Source organism: Anguilla rostrata, chromosome 1, assembly GCF_018555375.3.
Source record: "Anguilla rostrata isolate EN2019 chromosome 1, ASM1855537v3, whole genome shotgun sequence".
Classification (NCBI taxonomy): Eukaryota; Metazoa; Chordata; class Actinopteri; order Anguilliformes; family Anguillidae; genus Anguilla; species Anguilla rostrata.
In genome coordinates this window covers 72,035,375-72,060,636 of record NC_057933.1, presented here as the reverse complement: position 1 = coordinate 72,060,636, position 25,262 = coordinate 72,035,375, and the positions used below count along the sequence as shown (strand labels likewise).

The 25,262-nt window shown below is 49.0% G+C and overlaps 2 protein-coding genes across 3 annotated transcripts in view; one reads left to right on the top strand and one right to left on the bottom strand.

The window, feature by feature from the left end:
• abhd16a (abhydrolase domain containing 16A, phospholipase) overlaps positions 1-45 on the top strand; it is an 11,643-nt gene extending 11,598 nt beyond the window's left edge. For both annotated transcript variants that reach the window (XM_064309807.1, XM_064309814.1), the window contains exon 20: positions 1-45. This exon is cut by the window's left edge and continues 906 nt beyond it. The gene's annotated coding sequence lies outside the window, so the exon portion shown is untranslated.
• A 253-nt stretch (positions 46-298) lies between these two features.
• On the bottom strand, positions 299-23,134 carry vars1 (valyl-tRNA synthetase 1). The gene is made up of 31 exons (XM_064309177.1): positions 22,978-23,134; positions 21,504-21,847; positions 20,952-21,095; positions 20,343-20,526; positions 19,924-20,039; positions 19,515-19,590; positions 18,986-19,086; positions 18,449-18,576; positions 17,451-17,615; positions 17,266-17,347; positions 15,807-15,926; positions 14,738-14,846; positions 14,183-14,271; positions 13,995-14,085; positions 13,587-13,711; positions 13,205-13,308; positions 11,093-11,251; positions 10,501-10,591; positions 9,798-9,903; positions 9,522-9,592; positions 9,109-9,234; positions 8,300-8,404; positions 7,984-8,052; positions 7,800-7,878; positions 7,180-7,307; positions 6,654-6,809; positions 5,578-5,796; positions 4,950-5,061; positions 1,072-1,250; positions 693-842; positions 299-538 (listed from the first exon to the last, which is right to left on the bottom strand). The coding sequence occupies exons 2-31, from the start codon at positions 21,843-21,845 to the stop codon at positions 470-472; spliced, it is 3,795 nt and encodes a 1,264-aa protein (XP_064165247.1). The 5' UTR covers positions 21,846-21,847; positions 22,978-23,134; the 3' UTR covers positions 299-469.
• Between the last annotated feature and the right edge of the window lie 2,128 nt (positions 23,135-25,262).

Genomic DNA, 25,262 nt, shown 5'->3' with positions numbered 1-25,262 from the left:
ATGTTAAATATAATGGTAAATAAAAATTTGGTTGGAAAAAATAAATTGACGTAATTCATTTTGTTCTGTGGCTTCCGTTTTGGCAATAAAGAAGAAAAAAAAAAGCAACACAGACCTGATCCAAGGGTTAATTCTTCATAGGTCCAGCTTTGAATATAGCAGTACGCCACATCACAGTGGTACATTAGTATTTAATCAAATTAAGCCTCACATCTAATATTAGCTGAATCTTACAATCATCATCATTTGGGCTAAAATATTTCCTATATTTCGAGAAAAGACAAAGCTGCACACAAAGTTAACAGAGATATTAAGATTTAGATTTTATTATATTTTTTTCCCCCTCAAGTAATTAAGAAAGTGACATTCCATACAATACAATTACCAACACAAGAGGCATAGTTGTACAATTGTGAAAAGCAGGTGATGTAAAAGTAGGGACCAGGAAGAGCGTGAGGTACAAATCAGATCACATCATTTTCTTGAAGTTGTCGATGGCTTCCTTTACTTTCTGCAGCTCTGTCTGGCTCTGGCGCAGCTATGGGGGAAAAACAGGACAGATTAAAATCCACGTTTTTACAGAAACGGATAATTAGACAAAGGAGTAGAAGTGGCTGGTCTGCATCGAATTTAAACCCCAAACAAAAAGGCTGACCGTGTCACAAACAGGAAATGGGCCCCCCCCCCCTCACCTTCTCGCCATCCTGCTCCTGCACTTTGGCCGGGACCTTCTCCTTGTAGTCGCTCTTCTCCATTTTCTCGTTCAGCTTCTCCGTCTGTCGCTCCAGATCCGCCTTCTTGGCGGCGAGCTTGGCCAGCTCTTTCTCCGGGTCGATCAGGCCCTGAGCGCGGGCGGAGTCAAAGGGGAAAGCAGAGGGTGTGTGTCAGAGAGGAAAAGCCTGGGCTACAGAACGAAAAAAAGAAAGAGAGAACGTTCCGGAAGGGCGGCTCTGACAGTAAAGGACGCGCGTGCGTGCGGTGACAGCCGTGGCAGCGGCCGCTAGCTGAACCCCCCCCGGGGGAGGAGGGGGTGGGGTGGGGTGGTGGTTTCGGCCCCCCGCCGGCCCTCACCTTGAGCAGCAGGTGCACGGTGCACCTGTCAGAGGCGATGGCGACGGCACAGCCCTCGGGGACGCCGCCCCCCGCCGCGGGGACGGCGTGGACGGACTGCGAGTACGACAGCGTCTGGATCTGCAGGCCGTGCTTCTGCACCACGGCGGCCGTGTCCGAGTCGATGCACTGCAGGTAGCCTGGGGGGGAAGGGGGAAGGGGGGTGGGGGGGGGGGGACAATGACTCCTGTTACTGGGGCGTAACCGTGTGCCGGAGTAGCTGGGTCTGCCTGTCATCGGTGTCGCTGGATCGTGTGTTCCAGTAAGCGGTCAATTTGACCGCTAGGTACTGTGTAGGTGTGTAGGCAGACTCACAGTGTGTGGGTCTTGGTCAGGCTGTAGTACAGTATTGTGTAGGTGTGTAGGCAGACTCACAGTGTGTGGGTCTTGGTCAGGCTGTAGTACAGGCTGTAGTACAGTATTGTGTAGGTGTGTAAGCAGACTCACAGTGTGTGGGTCTTGGTCAGGCTGTAGTACAGTATTGTGTAGGTGTGTAGGCAGACTCACAGTGTGTGGGTCTTGGTCAGGCTGTAGTACAGGCTGTAGTACAGTATTGTGTAGGTGTGTAGGCAGACTCACAGTGTGTGGGTCTTGGTCAGGCTGTAGTACAGTATTGTATAGGTGTGTAGGCAGACTCACAGTGTGTGGGTCTTGGTCAGGCTGTAGTACAGGCTGTAGTACAGTATTGTGTAGGTGTGTAAGCAGACTCACAGTGTGTGGATCTTGGTCAGGCTGTAGTACAGTATTGTGTAGGTGTGTAAGCAGACTCACAGTGTGTGGATCTTGGTCAGGCTGTAGTACAGTATTGTGTAGGTGTGTAAGCAGACTCACAGTGTGTGGGTCTTGGTCAGGCTGTAGTACAGGCTGTAGTACAGTATTGTGTAGGTGTGTAAGCACACTCACAGTGTGTGGATCTGGTCAGGCTGTAGTACAGTATTGTGTAGGTGTGTAAGCAGACTCACAGTGTGTGGATCTTGGTCAGGCTGTAGTACAGTATGTGTAGGTGTGTAAGCAGACTCACAGTGTGGGGTCTTGGTCAGGCTGTAGTACAGGCTGTAGTACAGTATTGTGTAGGTGTGTAGCACACTCACAGTGTGTGGATCTTGTCAGGCTGTAGTACAGTATGTGTAGGTGTGTAAGCACACTCACAGTGTGTGATCTTGGTCAGGCTGTAGTACAGTATTGTGTAGGTGTGTAAGCAGACTCACAGTGTGTGGGTCTTGGTCAGGCTGTAGTACAGCTGTAGTACAGTATTGTGTAGGTGTGTAAGCAACTCACAGTGTGGGATCTTGGTCAGGCTGTAGTACAGTATTGTGTAGGTGTGTAGCAGACTCACAGTGTGTGGATCTTGGTCAGCTGTAGTACAGTATTGTGTAGGTGTGTAAGCAGACTCACAGTGTGTGGGTCTTGGTCAGGCTGTAGTACAGGCTGTAGTACAGTATTGTGTAGGTGTGTAAGCACACTCACGTGTGGGTCTTGGTCAGGCTGTAGTACAGTATTGTGTAGGTGTGTAAGCAACTCACAGTGTGTGGTCTTGGTCAGCTGTAGTACAGATTGTGTAGGTGTGTAAGCAGACTCACAGGTGGTGGACTGGTCAGGCTGTAGTACAGTATTGTGTAGGTGTGTAAGCAACTCACAGTGTGTGGTCTTGGTCAGGCTGTAGTACAGTATTGTGTAGGTGTGTAAGCAACTCACAGGTGTGGATCTTGCAGGCTGTAGTACAGTATTGTGTAGGTGTGTAAGCAGACTCACAGTGTGTGGGTCTTGGTCAGGCTGTAGTACAGCTGTATCAGTGTGTAGGTGTGTAAGCACACTCACAGTGTGTGGTCTTGGTCAGGCTGTAGTACAGTATGTGTAGGTGTTGTAGCAGACTCACAGTGGTGGATCTGGTCAGGCTGTAGTACAGTTTGTGTAGGTGTGTAAGCAACTCACAGTGTGTGGGTCTTGGTCAGGCTGTAGTACAGGCTGTAGTACAGTATTGTGTAGGTGTGTAAGCACACTCACAGTGTGTGGTCTTGGTCAGGCTGTAGTACAGTATTGTGTAGGTGTGTAAGCAACTCACAGTGTGGGTCTTGGTCAGGCTGTAGTACAGTATGTGTAGGTGTGTAAGCAACTCACAGTGGTGGGTCTTGGTCAGGTTTGCTGTAGTACAGTATTGTGTAGGTGTGTAAGCACACTCACAGTGTGTGGATCTTGGTCAGGCTGTGTACAGTATTGTGTAGGTGTGTAAGCACACTCACAGTGTGTGGATCTTGGTCAGGCTGTAGTACAGTATTGTGTAGGTGTGTAAGCAGACTCACAGTGTGTGGGTCTTGGTCAGGCTGTAGTACAGGCTGTAGTACAGTATTGTGTAGGTGTGTAAGCACACTCACAGTGTGTGGATCTTGGTCAGGCTGTAGTACAGTATTGTGTAGGTGTGTAAGCAGACTCACAGTGTGTGGATCTTGGTCAGGCTGTAGTACAGTATTGTGTAGGTGTGTAAGCAGACTCACAGTGTGTGGGTCTTGGTCAGGCTGTAGTACAGGCTGTAGTACAGTATTGTGTAGGTGTGTAAGCACACTCACAGTGTGTGGTCTTGGTCAGGCTGTAGTACAAGTATTGTGTAGGTGTAAGCAACTCACAGTGTGTGGGTCTGGTCAGCTGTAGTACAGGCTGTAGTACAGTATTGTGTAGGTGTGTAAGCAGACTCACAGTGTGTGGGTCTGGTCAGCTGTAGTACAGGGCTGTAGTACAGTATTGTTGTAGGTGTGTAAGCACACTCACAGTGTGTGGATCTTGGTCAGGCTGTAGTACAGTATTGTGTAGGTGTGTAAGCAGACTCACAGTGTGTGGATCTTGGTCAGGCTGTAGTACAGTATTGTGTAGGTGTGTAAGCAGACTCACAGTGTGTGGGTCTTGGTCAGGCTGTAGTACAGGCTGTAGTACAGTATTGTGTAGGTGTGTAAGCACACTCACAGTCGGCGCGGGTCTTGGTCAGGTTGTAGTACAGTATTGTGTAGGTGTGTAAGCAGACTCACAGTGTGTGGGTCTTGGTCAGGCTGTAGTACAGCTAGTCAGTATGTGTAGGTGTGTAAGCAGACTCACAGTGTGTGGGTCTTGGTCAGGCTGTAGTACAGGCTGTAGTACAGTATTGTGTAGGTGTGTAAGCACACTCACAGTGTGTGGGTCTTGGTCAGGCTGTAGTACAGTATTGTGTAGGTGTGTAAGCAGACTCACAGTGTGTGGGTCTTGGTCAGGCTGTAGTACAGTATTGTGTAGGTGTGTAAGCAGACTCACAGTGTGTGGGTCTTGGTCAGGCTGTAGTACAGCTAGTAGTATGTAGGTGTGTAAGCAGTACAGTGTGTGGCTGGTCATTGTCAGCTGTAGTACAGTATTGTGTAGGTGTGTAAGCAGACTCAGTGTGTGGGTCTTGGTCAGGCTGTAGTACAGTATTGTGTAGGTGTGTAAGCACACTCACAGTGTGTGGGTCTTGGTCAGGCTGTAGTACAGGCTGTAGTACAGTATTGTGTAGGTGTGTAAGCAGACTCACAGTGTGTGGGTCTTGGTCAGGCTGTAGTACAGTATTGTGTAGGTGTGTAAGCACACTCACAGTGTGTGGGTCTTGGTCAGGCTGTAGTACAGTATTGTGTAGGTGTGTAAGCAGACTCACAGTGTGTGGGTCTTGGTCAGGCTGTAGTACAGGCTGTAGTACAGTATTGTGTAGGTGTGTAAGCAGACTCAGTGTGTGGGTCTTGGTCAGTCTGTAGTACAGTATTGTGTAGGTGTGTAAGCAGACTCACAGTGTGTGGGTCTTGGTCAGGCTGTAGTACAGTATTGTGTAGGTGTGTAAGCACACTCACAGTCGGCGCGGGTCTTGGTCAGGTTGTAGTCGGCCCTCAGGGAGCGGATGGTCCTCACCACGGTCATCACAAACTCCATCTGCCGGTCCACCTCCTCGCTCTGCCAGCAAAACTGAGACCAGAGGCAACGGCACATTCAGAACGAGGGGAGAGCAAGTCCTAGTCGAGTACCAGCGTTAGCGTTAGCCTTGGGCACAGGACACAAACTTCAGAAGACTGGACAACACCGCAGTGCAGCAAAACAATTATTTGCAATTCTAAATACCAAACAGCATCATGGCATGACAGGAGTACACTGAGTTGCACTAAGACTCATTGAACCTGCCCCACATCCCCCTCCCTGCCTCTCTCTTCATCTCTCTCTCTCTCTCCCTCTCTCTCACCTGACTGACCTTCCCACATCCCCTCTCCACCCCCTTACCAGCTCCCCCCTCCTCCCCTCTCTCTCTCTCTCTCCCTCCCTCCCTCCCTCCTCTCCTCCTCCCTCTCCTCCTCTCCTCCCTCCCCCTCCTCCCTCCTCCTCCTCCTCCTCCTCCTCCCTCCTCCTCCCTCCCTCCCTCCTCCTCCTCCCTCTCTCCTCTCCTGCCTCCTGCCTCCCTCCCCCTCCTCTCCTCCCTCCCTCCCTCACCTCGGCAGACTCTGGGTAGGAGGCGACGGAGACGCTGGGCAGGTCTCTCTCTGGCCGGCGTCGGGGCAGCCGCTGGAACAGCTCCTCGCAGACGAAAGGCATGATGGGAGACAGGAGGCGGAGCCCCACCTCCAGGCAGGTGTACAGCGTCTGTCTGCAGACGTCCGCCTCTCTCGCCCCATCGCTGTCCGTCCTGCTCAGCACAGGCTTCAGGCACTCCTGAGAGAGAGAGGGAGAGAGAGAGAGAGAGAGCAGGAGGGGGAGAGAGAGAGAGAGAGAGAGAGGAGAGGTGAAAGAGAGAGAGAGAGAGAGAGAGAGAGGAGAGGCGAAAGAGAGAGAGGAGAGAGAGGAGGAGAGAGAGAGAGGAGAGAGGAGAGAGGAAGAGAGGAGAGAGAGAGAGGACGAGAGAGAGAGAAGGGAGAGAGTAGAGAGAGAGAGAGAGAGAAGAGAGAGAGGAGGGGGGAGAGAGAGAGAGAGTTAAGGAAAGACTAACAGAGGGTGTCACTGCATGTTAATGTGCTGTATGCATTATCATATCGTTTTAACACCGTTTCCAATACGCGTTTAATTTTCACAGTTTAAAACACTTTATCATTTACTGCAACGTCACATTTCATCAGAGGGGAGTCACACCGCTGGCCTGTATCCACAGGAGCTTCTGTGCTTTCCTTTCAATCTGCAGCCAATCAGCACCAGGCGTGTGGCCTCTTCAGCCAATCAGTGACTTAAATCAAACGGGCCGAGTCGTGATTTATTACAGCTGTCACCATTCGTCCTTTCGCCCCCCATTACTAAGGGACTTCGTTCCGTTATACACGTGTTTTGGGAATCTGCCATTGATTTGCATCAATTAGAATTGATTTGAGAAGAAGTCGACGTAGACTGCTCGGTCCTACTGAAGCAGAGCCCGACTAATCTACTGAAGACTGCGCAGTGGCTGCACTGACACACAGACACAGGAGGACAGGACACTGTCCCGCAGCGCAGCCCGCTAACACTGGCGCAGTCAGGGGAACCTGCGTCAGGCTGCTCTCCGCGCAGCGACGGGGCGGGGCGGGGCGGAGACGGAGGATTACCAGGTAGACGTCGCACAGCTCGTAAAGCCAGAAGCTGTAGATGGCGGTGGTGATGGCGGGGAAGTCGTACGCCTGGAACCCGGAGCCGCAGGCAGCGACGGTGGCGCACAGCCTGGAGAGGATCCACCTGTCGGACACGCTCTCGGCGCCCGACAGCTGCGGGAGGGAAGGGGGCGGGGTTACATTACATTACATTACATTACATTACAGGCATTTGGCAGACGCTCTTATCCAGAGCGACGTACAACAAAGTGTATAACCATAACCAGGAACAAGTATGACGAAAACCCTAGAGAGAAGTACCGGTCCAAGTGCAGGGAACAACCGCATAGTTCAACTTGGACCCTGATGGTTAAACTGATTAACACTAACAACGAGAACGGCAACAACGCAATCTATGCAAAAATACAAGCAGCAGTTAAGACAGTTAAGTTAATGCACCTAAGTCACCGCGGGCAACCCGAGCACGCCGTAACAGACGGAACGCCGCGGCTAAGCCCCTTCCCTCCACGTCCCGCCCGCTCACCTGCGCCTTGTCCAGCGGCACGAACCCCTCCCCCAGCGCCTTCATGGCGAATTTGACGGCGTTCCACAGCTTGTTGCAGAAGTGCCTGTATCCCAGGATACGGTTCACGTCCATGTTAATGTCCCGGCCTGAGGAGCAGAGGGACAGAGTGAGAGAGCCACACAGCAGCAGCAGCACAGTCACAGCACAGCAGCAGCACAGCAACAGCACAGCAGCAGCACAGTCACAGCACAGCAGCAGCACAGCAACAGCACAGCAGCAGCACAGCGCCTCAGTCAGGAAACTGCGCTGTGTGAAGCGAATGCACAGCGTGAGAGAGGGAGATCAGGCAATGAACGACTACAGAGACCAGGAAAGAGAACCAAGAGACGAACCGACAGACAGACGTGTGTTACACTGGGTCATGCTAATGCACTAGATAGAATGAGATGGGTGACAAAGACAGATTTGCAATGTTTTGATTTGTGCATGCAGAGAGACACACACACACACACACACACAGGAAGAGTGTAGATGAGAAACAGAGGAACATTAACATACATACACGACACATGAACACACATGCATAGAAATACAAACGTGCTCACACACACACACACTCGCATACAGAAGTGCCTTACCTTGGCTGGTGTAGGCGCAGAGTGCGAACCTGAGAGCGTCTGTTCCACATTCGGGGATCCCGTTGGGGTAATCAGATTTCTGCAGCGCACAGATACACACACACACACACACACACACACGTTAGGGTTGTACTGCCGTTACACCAGTGCGTTCCCAGAGATGAGCTCCACACACGTGCCCTACCTGTCCCTGCACGGCCTTCTCAATCTCCAGCGGGTCCAGGTTACTGTCGGCCAGCTGGGCGTGCAGACCCTGGTGGGGGTGAAGAACACCGGTCACATTCACAATGCGCATCGTGCAACACAGTATCTGTGGTTTTACACTGCAGTGTCTCCAATTATGTGTACTGCATGTATCTGCCAAATCAAATCTCACACTCACACACACAAACACACGCCACTGTGAGAAAAGACACTGGTGCCTAAGCAGACACGTCACCCAGCAGAGCACGCCCACCCAGGGGGGGTGCAGGGTGGGGGGGGGGGGTTGGGTACCCTACCTCCAGCGATATCCCCATGATGACGTCCAGCGGGTCGATGACGTTGCCCAGCGACTTGCTCATCTTCCTCCCGTGAGCGTCACGCACCACGGCGTGCAGGTACACCTGAGCACAGGAACGCGCGGCGCGGGGTTAACACAGAGAGTGCGCTCAGACAAACGCATCATCACACCACGGCGTGCAGGTACACCTGAGCACAGGAACGCGCGGCGCGAGGTTAACACAGAGAGCGCGCTCAGACAAACGCATCATCACACCACGGCGTGCAGGTACACCTGAGCACAGGAACAGCGCAGCGCGGGGTTAACACAGAGCGCAGCACGGGGGGACTGCACTGAGCGCGCTCAGACAAACGCATCGTCACGGCACCTCGCAACGCTAACAAAACCCAGCACACGGGAACAGCCCCACCTACACGGGTATCACAACCAGAGCCCTACAATGGGACATGCACAGTGCAATCAGTACAGAGCACAGATTCGAGGGCATCAGCAAGCCTTTCTAACAAAAAAAGTATTTCAGTGGGGCTCTGTATGGCATTACGGTAGATGCAGTACATCTGAAGTAGATTTGTGATTTACATTCTGCTCCCTATTTTTACACTTCACTGAGTGACACCATGACCAGGGGTCGTGTCTCATTTCACCGCCCGTGTCTTTTCCATTGGCGTTATTCGGGTTAAGAACTGTTTGCAGTACTTAGCCAGCGGGTTGTGGTTTCTAATCCTATAGCTGCAGCACAAAGGAGCTGTGGGACTAGAACCCACAACCCCCTGGCTATGTACTACTGATGGAAGACGGCTCTCTCACCTCTTTGAAGGGCAGCTTCCCGGTCAGTTTGATGCCCATCATCACCATGCGGGCGACCCAGAAGAAGAGGATGTCGTGCCCCGTCTCCAGCAGGGTCCCGGGGTAGAACACGTCCAGGTCCTCAGACTGGCCCGGGGGGGAACACCGGTCACATTCACAACGCTCATCGCGCACCACAGTATCTGCGCTTTTACCCTGCAGTGTCTCTAATCATATGCACACCGTGCGTCTGCCAAGTCACATACCCATTAGAAACATAAAATTACGTGGCTGTCCGCCATTTCTAGTCAGGCACTGCAGTGAACAGATAAAACGAAATAAATGAACAGAGTCAAACCTAGCCCGGTGCTTTATGCAAATTCCATAAACGCAGCGGCACCAATGCACATTAGCGAAACTCATTGGAAGCGTACCGCGTTGGGCCAGCCAAAAATGGAGAAGGGGAAGATGCCCGAGGAGAACCAGGTGTCCAGCACATCCTCGTCTGAGAAAGAAACCGAAACGCACAGGAACACGCATTAGCACAGCTGAGCGGAGCAGGAGAACCAACATCCATCTTTACACTTCTGACGAGGCGAGGGCAATGAGACACTAAGAGCATGCTAACAGCAGCGTCGCTAACGACGCTATCTATCCCTGCAGACCTGCGGCTGCGGGCTAGGGCGGGGGCGGGGGCGTGGAGCGCTCACCCTGTCTCAGAGAGATCTTCTCCGCGGGCACGCCGAAGCGCTTGGCCGCCCGCTCCCTGGCCTCCTCCTCGCTCCGCCCGCTGACCCAGTAGTGGCCGTCCATGTCCTGAGAGACAGAGGGGTTACAGAGCGCCGCACGCACACGCGGGGAGGCGCTCAACGCGGGCACCAGAGGGGTCCATGCAGCAGATTAACACCGAGCTAACACAGGATAGAGGCTATTACTCAGCAGATTAACACTGAGCTAACACAGGATAGAGGCTATTACTCAGCAGATTAACACAGTTAACACAGGATAGAGGCTATTACTCAGCAGATTAACACTGAGCTAACACAGGATAGAGGCTATTACTCAGCAGATTAACACACAGTACAGAAGAAGTTCCATGTTCATTACTACACATGAGAGGGAAAGATAATGATGATAATAATAATAATTATTATTATTATGAGAGACAGCAGGTGAGAAAGAGACACCGCAGCATAGTGACAGAGGCTCAATGGAATATTTGCACATTGATGTTATTATATAACCTACTCGCTGGAAGAGGATTACCATTTTACATCATCACAGTGTAGTGACAGACAGAGATAGAAACAGATAGACAGAGACAGACAGACAGAGAGAGATATAGATACAGACAGTCAGATAGAGACAGACAGACCGACAGACAGACGGCAGGCACATTACCGCCATCCTTACCTCCCCAGGCTTGACGGACGGGTCATCGACGGTGACGAAGTACGCTGGGATCCTGTGACCCCACCACAGCTGGCGAGAGATGCACCAATCCCTGAGAGAGAGGAAGAGTTAACGCTGTGTCACCCCGCCCACTCCCGCAGGACACCCACAGAGGTGGAAAGAATCAGTCTTTCATTCAATACGCTGCTTCAATCTCACGGTTCAACTACAATCTAAAAATTACTGTAGTTGCTTGCGCTGATTGTGAAGTGCTGTGTGTCACATCATTTGTGCTGCAATAAGTATTTATAAGATTTACCGTCTGACCAATTCATTCATTGACTGAAGAAACGATGTATTAGAGTAAATAAGCCCCATGCTTCTATAAAACATTTGCTCCGACTGAATTTAAACAGGTCTCTTATTTTAATTCTGTTTTTGATGGGGCGTGTGTGTGTGTCAGGAGGGGTATCTGCGCTTCTGTTATTTTTTGGGGGGAGGTGCTGATGACATCATCTGTACGTTTACAGCTTCGTCGTGCAAAGCGAGCGCACTGGAGTGCGAATGAGAGCCTGCAGAGGCAGGCGGGAAGGTAAGACGGACGCGCGCACACCTGATGTTGTCCATCCAGTTGAACCAGGTCTTGAGATGGAGGTCGGGGATGATCTTCAGCCGGCCCTCCCTGACGGCGTCGGCCGCCTGCTTGCCCATGTCGGCGCAGTCGACGTACCACTGGGGCTTCAGCAAGGGCTCCACGATGTCCTTGGAGCGACTGCGGGGGCAGAACAAGACGGGCGTTGCTGCACTGGCCTCTCACTGGGGATCATCACTCAGGCTATAAATACACCTGTGTAATGCGGCGCAGCTAACTGTCCGAAGCTACAACTACGGCCAGCAGAGACAGGCTGTAGTCTAGCTGTGTTAAGCTACAATGTTGTATTTGTAGCCTAGCTGTGCTAAGCTACAATGTTGCATTTGTAGCCTAGGTGTGCTAAGCTACAACGCTGTATTTGTAGCCTAGCTGTGCTAAGCTACAGTTTTGTATTTGTAGCCGAACCACGCTAAGCTACAAGGTTGTATTTGTAGTCTGTTTAGTTTAGTTTTAGTTTACAGGCATTTAGCAGATGCTCTTATCCAGAGCGACTGACACGCTATCCAATTATACAGCTGGATATATACTGGAGCAATACAGGTTAAGTACCTTGTTCAAGGATACAACAGCAGTGTCCTACCGGGGAATCGAACCTGCAACCTTTAGCTTAAAAGACCAACTCCTCAGCCATTATACTACACTGCCGCCATCTGTGCTAAGCTACAGCGTTGTATTTTAGCCTAACTGTGCTACAGTGTTGTTCGTACCTGTAGCCTAATTGTGCTAAACTAGCCTAATTGCACTAAGCAACAGCATTGTACTTGTACCTTAACTGTGCTGAGCTACAACACTGTACTATGCAACAGTACACTTAAATGCTACAGCGTGCTCTGTGATATATACAGAACAATCTGTGCTACACGCTGTTAAAGTAAAGTTCAGACAGGAAATCACGGCAGAACCTTCCATTACATTACATTACATTACAGGCATTTGGCAGACGCTCTTATCCAGAGCGACGTACAACAAAGTGTATAACCATAACCAGGAACAAGTATGACGAAACCCCTAGAGAGAAGTACCGGTCCAAGTACAGGGAACAACCGCATAGTTCAACCTGGACCCTGGTGGTTAAGCTGATTAACACTAACAACGAGAACGGCAACAACGCAATCTATGGAAAAATAAAAATAAATAAAAATACAAGTAGTCGTTAAGACTGGCGCATCAACTAAGTCACCTATTAAACAGCTGCCTAGTTACAACCCTAAGTTTAGTCATTTACAGGGGGGGAAGGGATTCCCTTCCAAGCAAAGGGTGGAAAATTACTTTACCCCCCCCCCCACACACAAGATGTTATTCATGCTTTTCAATTCACCAAATTCTCACCCTTTAATTTAATCCTTGACACAGTAAACACTTTGTTAACACCGGCTATTTCAGAAGCACCGAGGCGTAACCCCATCTTATATATTACAAGTATAGCAACGAGCCAGGGAAACCAGATAACACCTTCACAAAGGTTTTTTTTTTTCCTCCGTGTGAACTTTGAAATTATGCATCATCACACCCAACATCCTTACAGTTCAGCAAAGATATTATATCACATCTATCTATAGAAGCACAGCAGAGGGCTGCTTAAACTGTGAATGTAGGCCATCTTGGAGGAGGGCTGGCAATACACTCGCTAAATATTTAACTGAATTTCCGACAATTTATTTAGTTATTGCAGCTGTTGTCCTTATGATGTCTCCAGTCAGTGATTACATGCTTGGTAATATAGTATAGTAAAAATTGAAATGCTTATCAGTGGATCCATTAGAAAAACAAATATATTGGCCCTTCAGTACACGATAAGAGGAGATACCGATGTGCCCCTCCCCCCAATTAATACACAATGACCAACTGAAAATAATATATAAATGGTGAGCTGTGCGTACAATCACATTTTAAACTTAACTTTACTTTAAACTTAGCTTTATTAAGAGATTGTAAATCTGAGTATCGCAATTTTAACTGGCACCAAGAACAGTAACAGCCCCCCCCCCCAGGCCCCTTCAGAAAAACACTGTTGCTACAGCTAACGCATTAAAGTACTTGGAGCCTGTGATGATCCAGGGGTGCTGGACTCACCTGCAGACAGGTACCACCATGGGGTTGTCCTGAATCTCCTTAAACTGGCCTCTGTCCTTCAGGGCCTGCAGAACTGCCTTTCGAGCATCAAACCGCTTCATTCCCTGAGAGAGAGAGAGAAACACACACATTCCACGTTTAATGCATCACAGCATGCATAGCGTATCCATGCTCCTAAGAGAGAGAGAGATGACCGATCTGAGAATTACACTGGGGAGGGACGGATCCAGTTCACAGAGGCAGCGTGAAACCAGCATTGGCCCCGAAGCGTATCGGCACGGCGGCGCGCGAAGGCCAACGCGGTACAGAGCCGCTGGGCCGACGGAAAACAAACCCAGCCAATGGGAGCGAAGGTAAGGAAGGGGGCGGGGCGGAAACGCACCAGGAAGGGAGGGGGCACGTTGATGAGGAAGCCGTTCTCGTCCAGGATGTTGACGAACTCCAGGTTGTGCCTCTCGCCCACGCCGTAATCGTTGTGATCGTGAGCTGGAGTGATCTTCACAGCGCCTGAAGAAGAGGAAGAGGAGGAGGAGGCAGGTCAGGGGGGCGTTCAGCATGTCACAATCACACCAGGACTCTACGCTAACGGTTTTTTCCCAAGGAGCAAATGCACTCCCAAGCTGAAACATTTAGGAGCACTCTAATGCATCCCAATTAGAAGATGTCAGCCTAAATTATTTTTCCAGTTAGTACACATCTATTTACAACGGGGGGCACTGTAGAGCAGTGTGCACCACCACATACAAAGCGCACTGAAAGTCCACTGCGGTACACTGCACCCTCACTTCACCTGTGCCGAAGCCCATGTCCACAAACTCGTCGAAGACGACGGGCAGCTTGCGATCGCAGAACGGATGGATGGCCGACTTCCCTTTCAGGTGCTGAGGGAGGAGAGGAGGGAGCGAGAGGGGGAGGAGTGTGAGAAACGCGCGGGCTACTCAGGGTGGTACGCAGACGGAGAGGAGGAAGGACGCAGACCTGGTATCGCTGGTCGGAGGGGTGGACAGCGACGGCAGTGTCCCCCAGCATGGTCTCTATACGGGTCGTGGCCACCACCACCTCCTCATCTGCGAGAAAGAGAGAGTACGGTACTGTAGACAGACTTGTGCACAGTACAGTTCACATGCAGCCAGGCAGGTGGACCCATGGGTGCTTTATTGACCAGTAGGGCACGCTAGTGAGCAACAGCAGAGTTGCCGTCACCCAGGACAAAAAAAAAAAACCCTCCCATTTCTGGATAGTTAATGTATATCCAACTGTACATCTCTCTGTGGGGCTGCTGGCCACAGTCTTGATTTGATACCAGACCATGGGGCTCAACCATGTAGTGAAACAGTGCCTTAACAGAATCAGCCACCCAGCAGCACCCATCTCCTATTTTTGACACATATGGACCATTGAAGCTAAACCACGCTTTCCTTTTCTGTGAGAGAGAGCCAGAGAGAGCAAGCGAGAGCCAGAGAACACGGGGAGAGAGAGAGAGAGAGAGAGAGAGAGAGAGAGAGAGAGAAATCCCTTTTTCACTCCTCTCACCTGATCCATCGATCTTGTAGGAGAACGACACCAGAATCCCAAACTCCACCTTCTCCGTGTATCCAGGGACCGGCAGCAGAGTCCTGCCAGTCAGCTCCTTCTTATCCACCTGTAACACACAGCTCACCATCACAATGCTGTCACTAGCACCATTACTGCAAGTTTACACTAATACAGTCACTACCACCACTACTGCAGGTTTACACTAATACAGTCACTACCACTATTACTGCAGATTTACACGAATAGTCACTACCACCATTACTGCAGATTTACACTAATTCAGTCACTACCACCATTACTGCAGATTTACACTAATTCAGTCACTACCACCATTACTGCAGATTTACACTAATACAGTCACTACCACCACTACTGCAGGTTTACACTAATACAGTCACTACCACTATTACTGCAGATTTACACGAATAGTCACTACCACCATTACTGCAGATTTACACTAATTCAGTCACTACCACCATTACTGCAGATTTACACTAATTCAGTCACTACCACCATTACTGCAGATTTACACTAATTCAGTCACTACCACCATTACTGCAGATTTACACTAATTCAGTCACTACCACCATTACTGCAGATTTACACTAATACAGTCACTACCACCACTACTGCAGATTTACACTAATTCAGTCACTGCCACCATTACTGCAGATTTACACTAATTCAGTCACTACCACCATTACTGCAGATTTACACTAATACAGTCACTACCACCACTACTGCAGGTTTACACTAATACAGTCACTACCACCATTACTGCAGGTTTACACTAATACAGTCACTACCACCATTACTGCAGATTTACACTAATTCAGTCACTACCACCATTACTGCAGGTTCATCTTGATCAGGACACTACTGCTAGTATCATTACTCCGGGTTTTATGAAGAGTATCCATGAAGTACTGAACTGATAAACAGTATCGATAAGAGTAGTAGTGCTGTTAAAATCCTAACAACATCATCCCTAACGCCAGGTTCACAGTAGGAGGCAGCCGTACATTTGGCCCCGCTCAGTGGTCCAGTGCATGGCTGTGCCTCTCACCTCTATGTCCGAGATGGCGGAGTTGAGCGTGCAGGACCAGTTGACCAGCCTCTTGCTCCTGTAGATCGCTCCTTCGTCGTGCAGCCGGATGAAGGCCTCCTGCACTGCGTAGGACAGTTTCTGTGTGCAGGGGAACGGGCAGAGGTGAGCGCTAAATGCATGACGCTGTTCTTATCTTCAACCCACATACACAGTGCTACAGGAGAGAGTTACTGGGGAACAGGATACAGGAGAGAGTTACTGGGGAAGAGGATACAGGAGAGAGTTACTGGGAAAAGATACAGGAGAGAGTTACTGGGGAACAGGATACAAGAGAGAGTTACTGGGGAAGAGGATACAGGAGAGAGTTACTGGGGAAGAGGACACAGGAGAGAGTTACTGGGAAAGAAGATACAGGAGAGAGTTACTGGGGAACAGAATACAGGAGAGTTACTGGGGAAGAGGATACAGAAGAGGGTTATTGGGGAAGAGGACACAGGAGAGGGTTATTGGGGAAGGTTACAGGAGAGAGTTACTGGGGAAGAGGATACAAGAGAGAGTTACTGGGGAAGAGGATACAGGAGAGAGAGACTGGGAAGAGGTTACTAGTCAGAGTTACTGGAGAAGAGGATACAGGAGAGAGTTACTGGGGAAGAGGATACAGGAGAGAGTTACTGGGAAGAGGTTACTGGTCAGAGTTACTGGGGAAGAGGTTACAGGAGAGAGTGACTGGGAAGAGGTTACTAGTCAGAGTTACTGGGGAAGAGGATACAGGAGAGAGTTACTGGGGAAGAGGATACAGGAGAGAGTTACTGGGAAGAGGTTACTGGTCAGAGTTACTGGGGAAGAGGTTACAGGAGAGAGTTACTGGGGAAGAGGATACAGGAGAGAGTGACTGGGAAGAGGTTACTGGTCAGAGTTACTGGGGAAGAGGTTACAGGAGAGAGTTACTGGGGAAGAGGATACAGGAGAGAGTGACTGGGAAGAGGTTACTGGTCAGAGTTACTGGGGAAGAGGTTACAGGAGAGAGTTACTGGGGAAGAGGATACAGGAGAGAGTTACTGGGGAAGAGGATACAGGAGAGAGTTACTGGGAAGAGGTTACTGGTCAGAGTTACTGGGGAAGAGGTTACAGGAGAAAGTTAGTGGGGAAGAGGTTACAGGAGAGAGTTACTGGAGAAGAGGATACAGGAGAGAGTTACTGGGGAAGAGGATACAGGAGAGAGTGACTGGGAAGAGGTTACTGGTCAGAGTTACTGGGGAAGAGGATACAGGAGAGAGTTACTGGGGAAGAGGATACAGGAGAGAGTTACTGGTGAAGAGGATACAGGAGAGAGTTACTGGGGAAGAGGATACAGGAGAGAGTTACTGGTGAAGAGGATACAGGAGAGAGTTACTGGGGAAGAGGATACAGGAGAGTTACTGGGCCGCCTGTGTGGAACCTGCCTGTACAATGCTGAGAGGAAAGAGGGAACACTCACAGGGTCCATGGTGAAACAGGCCCGTTCCCAGTCCAGAGAGGAGCCCAGCCTTCTCAACTGGTGATAGATCCGGTCCCCCTTTCTGCAAAGAGATGAGAGTGAGCGGCTGTCTCTTTCACCTTTCCTCCGTGCGAACACGTCCCTCCCTCTCTCCTCTCTCTCTCTCTCTCTCCCCCGGTACTCACTCGTTCTTCCACTTCCACACCTCCTGGACGAAGGCCTCCCTGCCCAGGTCGTGGCGGCTCAGCCCCCGCTCCCTCTTCAGCTTCTTCTCCACCACCACCTGCGTGGCGATGCCGGCGTGGTCGCAGCCCGGGTTCCACAGCGTGGTCTCGCCCCGCATCCGGTGCCTGCCGCGCGGGAAGCACGCCGCCGTTACCGCTAAAGAGCTCAGCCGCCGACGCCGGCGGCATCACATCAACATGGGGCTACAGCACCGATGACATCACTACAATAAGGACTCTGACGACATCACATCAACATGGGGCTACAGCACCGATGACATCACTGCAATAAGGACTCTGATGACATCACATCAACAGGGGCTACAGCACCGATGACAACACTGCAATAAGGACTCTGATGACATCACATCAACAGGGGCTACAGCACCGATGACATCACTGCATGAAGGACTCCGATGACATCACATCAACATGGGGCTACAGCACCAATGACATCACTGCAATAAGGACTCTGATGACATCACATCAACATGGGGCTACAGCATCGATGGCATCGCTGCAATAAGGACTCTGATGACATCACTGCATGAAGGACTGTGGCACTAATTACGCTGTTGCAGGAAGCACAGCGGGTCCAATGACATCATCAGGAGGAGGACTTTGACACAGAAGCCACATTTGCATGGACTACAAGAGACAGCCTCACCACAAAACATAATAACAAAACCAAGTGTCACAGCATATGATTCTTCATCTTTCCTTTTAAAATAAGCAGTCAACACACTAACACCATAATGATGTTAAAACAAGCAACTGTGCATCTATAAAGGTTCTGAAAGTTCTGCCTATGTTCTCTCTTGCCTGGATGCATAAAACTGTCACCACGACACATACTAAAAAACACTTTAAGACCACACCAATGGGAGTTCACATATTTGCAGATGTTTTGCTTGTGAGAAAGAGACTCGGTGAAAGAGTGGATGGGGCGTGGGCGTTACCATCGGGTCAGGCAGTCCTGAATGGCATTGGTGAGGGCGTGGCCCAAGTGCAGAGACCCGGTCACGTTGGGCGGAGGGATACACATCATGAACAGACCACGGGGATTCGGCTCGCTGACGCTTTTACGCTGGAACACAAGAGGAAGACATGAGCGCCCGTCTCCATGGTCACCGAGACAGAGCCTCTCTACCCTCTATGAACCTCAAGAAGCACAGACTGGCCATCTCCCCAGAAATCAACGTGCGGTCTACCTGTGCCTAGAGAAATAACACCTCAGTCAACAACCACACTAGCGATCTGAAGTAATGTCACCAGATGAAAGTATTTAACTGAGAGAAAGCTTAAAGCAAAAGCTTGTCGAATGATATGTATAAAGTTAAATTACTGGACAAGGTTAAAATATTCATAAACGCGTTCAATAACAAATAAGAAAGTAAGGATATCCTTACGCGGCTACCGATTCCTCAAAAGACCATTGTGTGCACATTAGCGACTCTATTCATGAGACACACGGTGCTCTGTGTGCTGCTGCTCACCCCATACTCAGGCTTGAAGAAGCCCTGCTTCTCCCACCAGGGGTACCAGGCAGCCTCCACATACTGTGGACTGTAGGCGTCCGGCAGGGGGCTCAGCACGTCTGATACACAGAGAGAGAAAAGGGTTCATACAGTTCACACAAACAAACACACACACTCACGTACACACACACACACACGAGGCAGGGGGCTCAGCACGTCTGATACACAGAGAGAGAAAAGGGTTCGTACGGTTCACACAAACAAACGCACACACTCACGCACGCACGCACAAACACACACACACACACACACGCACACACATACGTGAGCAAGCACAAGGACACTACACGGCCACAAAAAGGGCTCTTTGAATAAATGAACAACAACCAGAATAAAAAAAAAAACTTAAATAGCTTATTATAAAAGCAAACAAAATGTTTCAGACCGGTGAAATTAGATTCAGATATATGTTTTGGAACAAAATCTCACAAAGAGTGAATGGAGGGGGGGGGGAGGTAAATAAAGTTGTGCACAGTCACTCATTCACCTTTCTTCTCCCCAGCAGGAGTGGGAATGCTGTACGTGACCACGCCCAGTTCCTTCTTCTCCGGTTTGCTCTTCTTCTGCAGGACAACAGAGAGGGAGAACTCATGAAGACGAGCTCATGCAGCAGCCAATACCACTTCGGTCCCACACAGATTAGGGACTTTCTGGAGCATGTGCATTTGGGCACTTTTTCTTTCAATTTGACACACAAACATGAAGTTTGGCAACTTGAGCAAGAAAAAAACTTTGTGTTGACAGTTTGCATCTGATAAATCTGTTGAGCGTTTGAAGCCTTAGGGAAGAGCTCGCATATTTCACATAGGTGTGCTGAAATGGAGCAAAGAATTTAACCTCTCCCTTTATGCATATTCAGAGTGAAGGTGAAGGGCTACCCCTTCCACCCATTTAACCTCAGACTGCGGCTGCTGCTTCTTCTTCTCCGCCATCTCCATCTTCTGCTGGAACTTCTCCAGTTTCTCCCTCTTCTTGGCCTCCTTCTTCAGCTGGGCCTCCGTCTTGGGCGGCCCTGGGGAACGTTACTCTAACGTTAAAATAACGCACAGCACACAGGCGGCCACTCATCCACATTAGCTCCTCTTTTGGATAGTTTATCCTCATATTCAAAAAGTGGTTGAGATAAGCACGGCAGACCAGAAGGGACAGTTCAAAAAGCCACTACCCTCGTCACTTACAGTATTTACAAAAAGACACACATTTCTGCTCCTTTCTCCTGACAGTACTGCTCCCCCTTCAAACTCAAACATTAAGGCTAAAATTAGCAATGACACACACACACACACACCCCAGCACCAGACAGATAGATCCTTACCCCCAGCAGCTGGGGCACTGGCTGCAGTGGCAGAGGGAGTGGAGCTGGCCTTGGGCGATACTGGAGCCATTTTCTCACACAGTGTGACTGCGCCAAGAACCTTCTGGAACTTTGGCTGGTTAATACAGGTGAGGAACCACCTGGTCAGGTTAGTCAGGGACTTTCTGTCTGAAGGTTCCAAGGCCTGGAGGATGAAGAGAGATCATTTAAAGGTTTAGAGGTCAGTACAGTGAGCACAATTCAGCAAATACAACAGAAACAACCAGTTAGATAAAGTACAACCCACAGACTAAATAAACCTAAACATCAAACAGAAGTTGCTATTATGAAATTGTAAATAACTGGTCAACGAAATATAAATCGGTCTATATTTTAGAATATAGACTAATTTATACAGTATTTTCTATTAAGAAACAAGGTCAATATCCTTTCTAAATATGGAGATAAATTACACACTATAAACAAATACGCCATCATACCTCTCTCGCGCACTTTCTCAAACCATACTAACACGCAACAGAGCACAGGAATGAAGAAGGAAGAGGAGGCAGACTGGTTCACATAGGCCAGGCTGACGGGTGCACTGGGTGATGGGCAGAGAGGACTCACGTATTTAAAAGGCAGCAGAGCAGCCATGGAAACAGCAATGTCGGCCAATGAGACGCTCTCCCCGACCAGGTAAGTTTTGGGCTGCAGGGTCTGGTCCAGGATCCCGAGGACCCTCTTCAGCTCCATCCGGGAGCTATGCTGGAGCTGTAAAAACCAGGGAGGGGGGGAGAGGGGAGGGGCTAACTTCATATCGGCTAGCGTGTCCAAAACACAGGCAGACTGGCACAATGAAAACCAGGGGAAATAATCATGGCTGTTTGGTGAATGGTGCGTTACCCACAATGCCTGCAAATTGATCCAAAGCCTCACTGTACAATAATGTCAGTTTGGTAGCCAAGGTATTCCTTCATACAGACAAGCTTCTCCACAACTGTATTTTCAATTTAAGAGAGCAGCAGACTCATTTGAGAAGGTTCAAGTCATTCTGATACTGAGGAAGAGGAGGACGGAGACACAGGTAACAGACAGATGCATGTCACCAGAGCACTGCTTTTTTGGTCACAGAGCAACAGAGAGAGAGAGAGAGAACGTAAAAGTCACAAGCGCATTTACCTGTTTGTCCACTCCTGTCACTCCCAGTAAAGGGAAAACCACAGCGCAGGCAAGTGGAATCAACTCGTTCTCCGCAAAACTAAGCCACTGCCAGAGCTGGCTCTCCTCCTTGGCATCTCTCTTGCCCTTCTTTAGCCCAGAGGACAGGAACCAGCCCACCGCACACGGCCCAGTCAGCACCACATCGCTGTTAGCCAGGGTCAAGGCTGGACGCAATTTGGCAAGGTGTGCTGGAGGGTCTCCAGTAACTATGCGCGGAGGGGAGGGGCAATATTCAGCAGCGATGAGGGCCAGGAGACTCCTGAGGTCATCTGGGTGGGGGGAGACATACAGCGTGTCCATTGCTGGGGGAGAGAGAAGAAAGATAAAGAGGGTGGGGGTGAGAGGGAAAGATTAATCCACATCAATACAATGACAGTGCACCTCCCGTGGGCCTCAGTTCAGCTGAAGATCTACAAGGTGCGCGATCTTTTCAGCATCCAGTAGATATGAACGCGCTTGTATGTCACAGCCTCGTTTCAGCGAGTTAAAGCGGTGTTGGCAAGGCAACTCTGATGGGAGGCAAACCGTCACCTGTTCGATGTTGTTTTATGATAACGACTCAACAATTCCTTGTTTGAGTAAACGATTACATTTACATTAACATTTACATTACAGCAGGCTATATGCTTCCAATACTAGATGAAAAAGAAAGGAAGAATGTTTTCCAAATAGTTGGCCAAGTTATAACACAATGAAACTGAAACCATTATTAGCTAGCGAAAAAGTTACCAAGCCAACTGTTAAGTTAGCTGTTCAGCTACATCCATAATAGTTGCCAAGTATCTAATAGCTATGTGGTATGTGGTAATGTTAAAACGCCTTCAAAATAAATAAAAATCTGAACATAAGCTGCAGCTAAGCCAGTTTTTTTTTTTTTTTTTTGCAGTAGCACGACAACACAATATCAAACACCTACCTAGTTAACACTGTCCAACCGCATCGTCAATAGACTAGCCTAACATTTTATCAACTTAATATTATTAATAATAATAATCGAACAGCTAGACTCGCCAGATAGTCTAACCGCGTTGGCTGGCTACTAGCAGATAAATGAATGGACAGTTTGAATGCTAGCTAGTCTAGCCACATGCAGATCTACATGGCTGACGTTTGTAATAAGCATATGTAGAATGCATAATATTTGCTTCTAGTTTATAGCTTCCTAGCCATATACATATCCAAAGCTGTCAAAACTATCCTTCGCTAATTCCAGATAACTAATACGGCTAGTTAGCTGACGTTACCTAGCATGCGAGCAAAATCTCCAGCTAACATTAGCTCGCCGCATTCAGCGCAGCAAATGACCAAGTTTATGTTCCCAGTAATCTGTCTGTTAAGAATTATTTTCCGTCAAAGCGATACCTTTCTGCTATATCAGTTTTATAACGTTGGTAAAAGCTGTTAAAGTACAAAAGCAAGTAAACCGGCTCACCGTTTCCCTGCAAATTTAGGAGACGTCAGCTTAGCACAATAAACACCCAACCCACATGAAACTTCCCTCGTTGCCGCTAAGCAGAGTGATTTTGACGTAATTGCCACGCCGTCTGATGCAACGCCGGGCGCACATGTTTCACGGCTCTGCGAAGACCCCACAGATCTCTGACGTTTCTACACACATTTCAGGTCCTCAATTGCATGCAGTTTTAGGTTTTTTTAAAAAATGAAATCGCTAAATCGCGTTCAGGTACCTCTTAGTGTAAATATAAATACAAGGTCGAACATATCAGGTGTAATTCTACCAGTGCTATGAAATGGAATAAACTGATGCTAGTGGAAAGAAACAAAATCTTTAGCATTCAGAAAGGTACTTTTAGATTTACTTTTTATGCAACAGAACAGGCATACCTATAGACAGAATATGATTACAAAGATTTTGTGTTTATATGTAAATGTAAATATATAAATAAGGTGCCCCTAGAAAGTTGCATGATACACCACTTGACATCTATTTTCTTAGTGGCATGATACCTAACGTGCATCAAAGTTCCACGGTGTTCGGAAGCGTTTGATGTAGCCTATACATTCACAAATCTCCCTTCCTGTATCCAAATTTCACGGAGGAAGATATAAGGGTGTACTTCTGCTTTTCCACCACCAGAGGGGAGTAAATCCATCCTCACCGCTGAGGACTACGAAACCTGTCAGGTGGGTACTGGTCAATGCGTGAACCACACACGGAGTAGAGACTGAGGAACTGAGGCCACCCGCATGGGCGTTGCCATCCTTAGTGCAGACGCTGCCAACATCCTCTTCCGCACCCTGGACCTCCTGCAGGCGACCAGTCAGATTTCACTGGTCAAGTATGTTTTCGTGCATACAATGAATTTGATTTGGTTAATCAGTTGCTCTCTGTGTAACAGTCAAGGTGAAGCCAAGCCTAACTGAGGAATTACAAAAATGTTAATTAGATCTGGGTCCTGGAAATATGGTGGAAGATATACTACAAATTTTAATATATCACATTAATTTTGTTCACAGACACTATTATCTAGAACGACTTACTAAATCTAATATATTAGCTCATTAAATTAGGCTAATAAGAAAAGTCCTACGCAAATGGAAAATCATCTCTTATAGCCAGTTTCATATATTACATTACAGGCATTTGGCAGACGCTCTTATCCAGAGCGACGTACAACAAAGTGTATAACCATAACCAGGAACAAGTGTGTCGAAAAACCCTAGAGAGAAGTACCGTTCCAAGTGCAGGGAACAATCGCATAGTATGGGGAGAGGTGCATCCTGAAGAGGTGAGTCTTCAGTTGTTGCTTGAAGTGGGTCAGTGTCTCAGCTGTTCTGACCTCCACGGGGAGGTCATTCCACCATCGTGGGGCCAGAACAGACAGGATACGTGTTCGGGAAGCGCAGGTGCGAAGAGGGGGAGGTGCCAGGCATCCTGAGGTAGCGGAACGGAGGGGTCTGGCTGGCATGTAGGGTTTGAAGATCTTGTGGAGGTATGCTGGGGCTGATCCCTTGACCACCTGGTATGCTAGGACCAATGTTTTGAATTTTTGTATGCAGGAGGTCCAGGGTGCGGAAGAGGATGTTGGCAGCGTCTGCAATGAGGATGGCAACGTCCATGCCGAGTGGCCTCAGTTCCTCAGTCTCTACTCCGTGTGTGGCTCACGCATTGACCAGTACCCACCTGACAGGTTTCGTAGTCCTCAGCAGTGAGGATGGATTTACTCCCCTCTGGTGGTGGAAAAGCAGAACTACATCCTTATATCTTCCTCCATGGAAGTTGGACACAGGAAGGGAAATTTGTGAATGCATAAAAAGTCTCATGTTAAGATGAAGTGCTAGAATCAACTGCACTGTTAATATGGGCAACTAACCTGACAGCAAATCTAGTATTTAAAGAGATTTCTAAGACTGTGCGGGGAAAGAGGGTCAGGGTTGGGGGAGCCTCGTTTCTGAAGAGGTGGGTCTTCAGTCTGTCTGGGAAGATGGTGAGTGTCTCTGCTGGTCTGACCTCCAGGGGCTGGGAAGGCTGCAGTGACATGACCCAAGCTTGTGTGTGCGTGTGTGTGTGCGTGTGCGTGTGTGAAGATACTATCCCATGTTTGAACTATACTAAAACTATAAATATTACACACCGCCCCGCCAAGATGTAGCGTGGAGGGATAGCATACCTGCCATCCCAGTCCAACATGTGCCTGAGTGCACAATCAAACCCAAGCTATACTTCATATCCAAAACCGGCAACAATTAATTGTA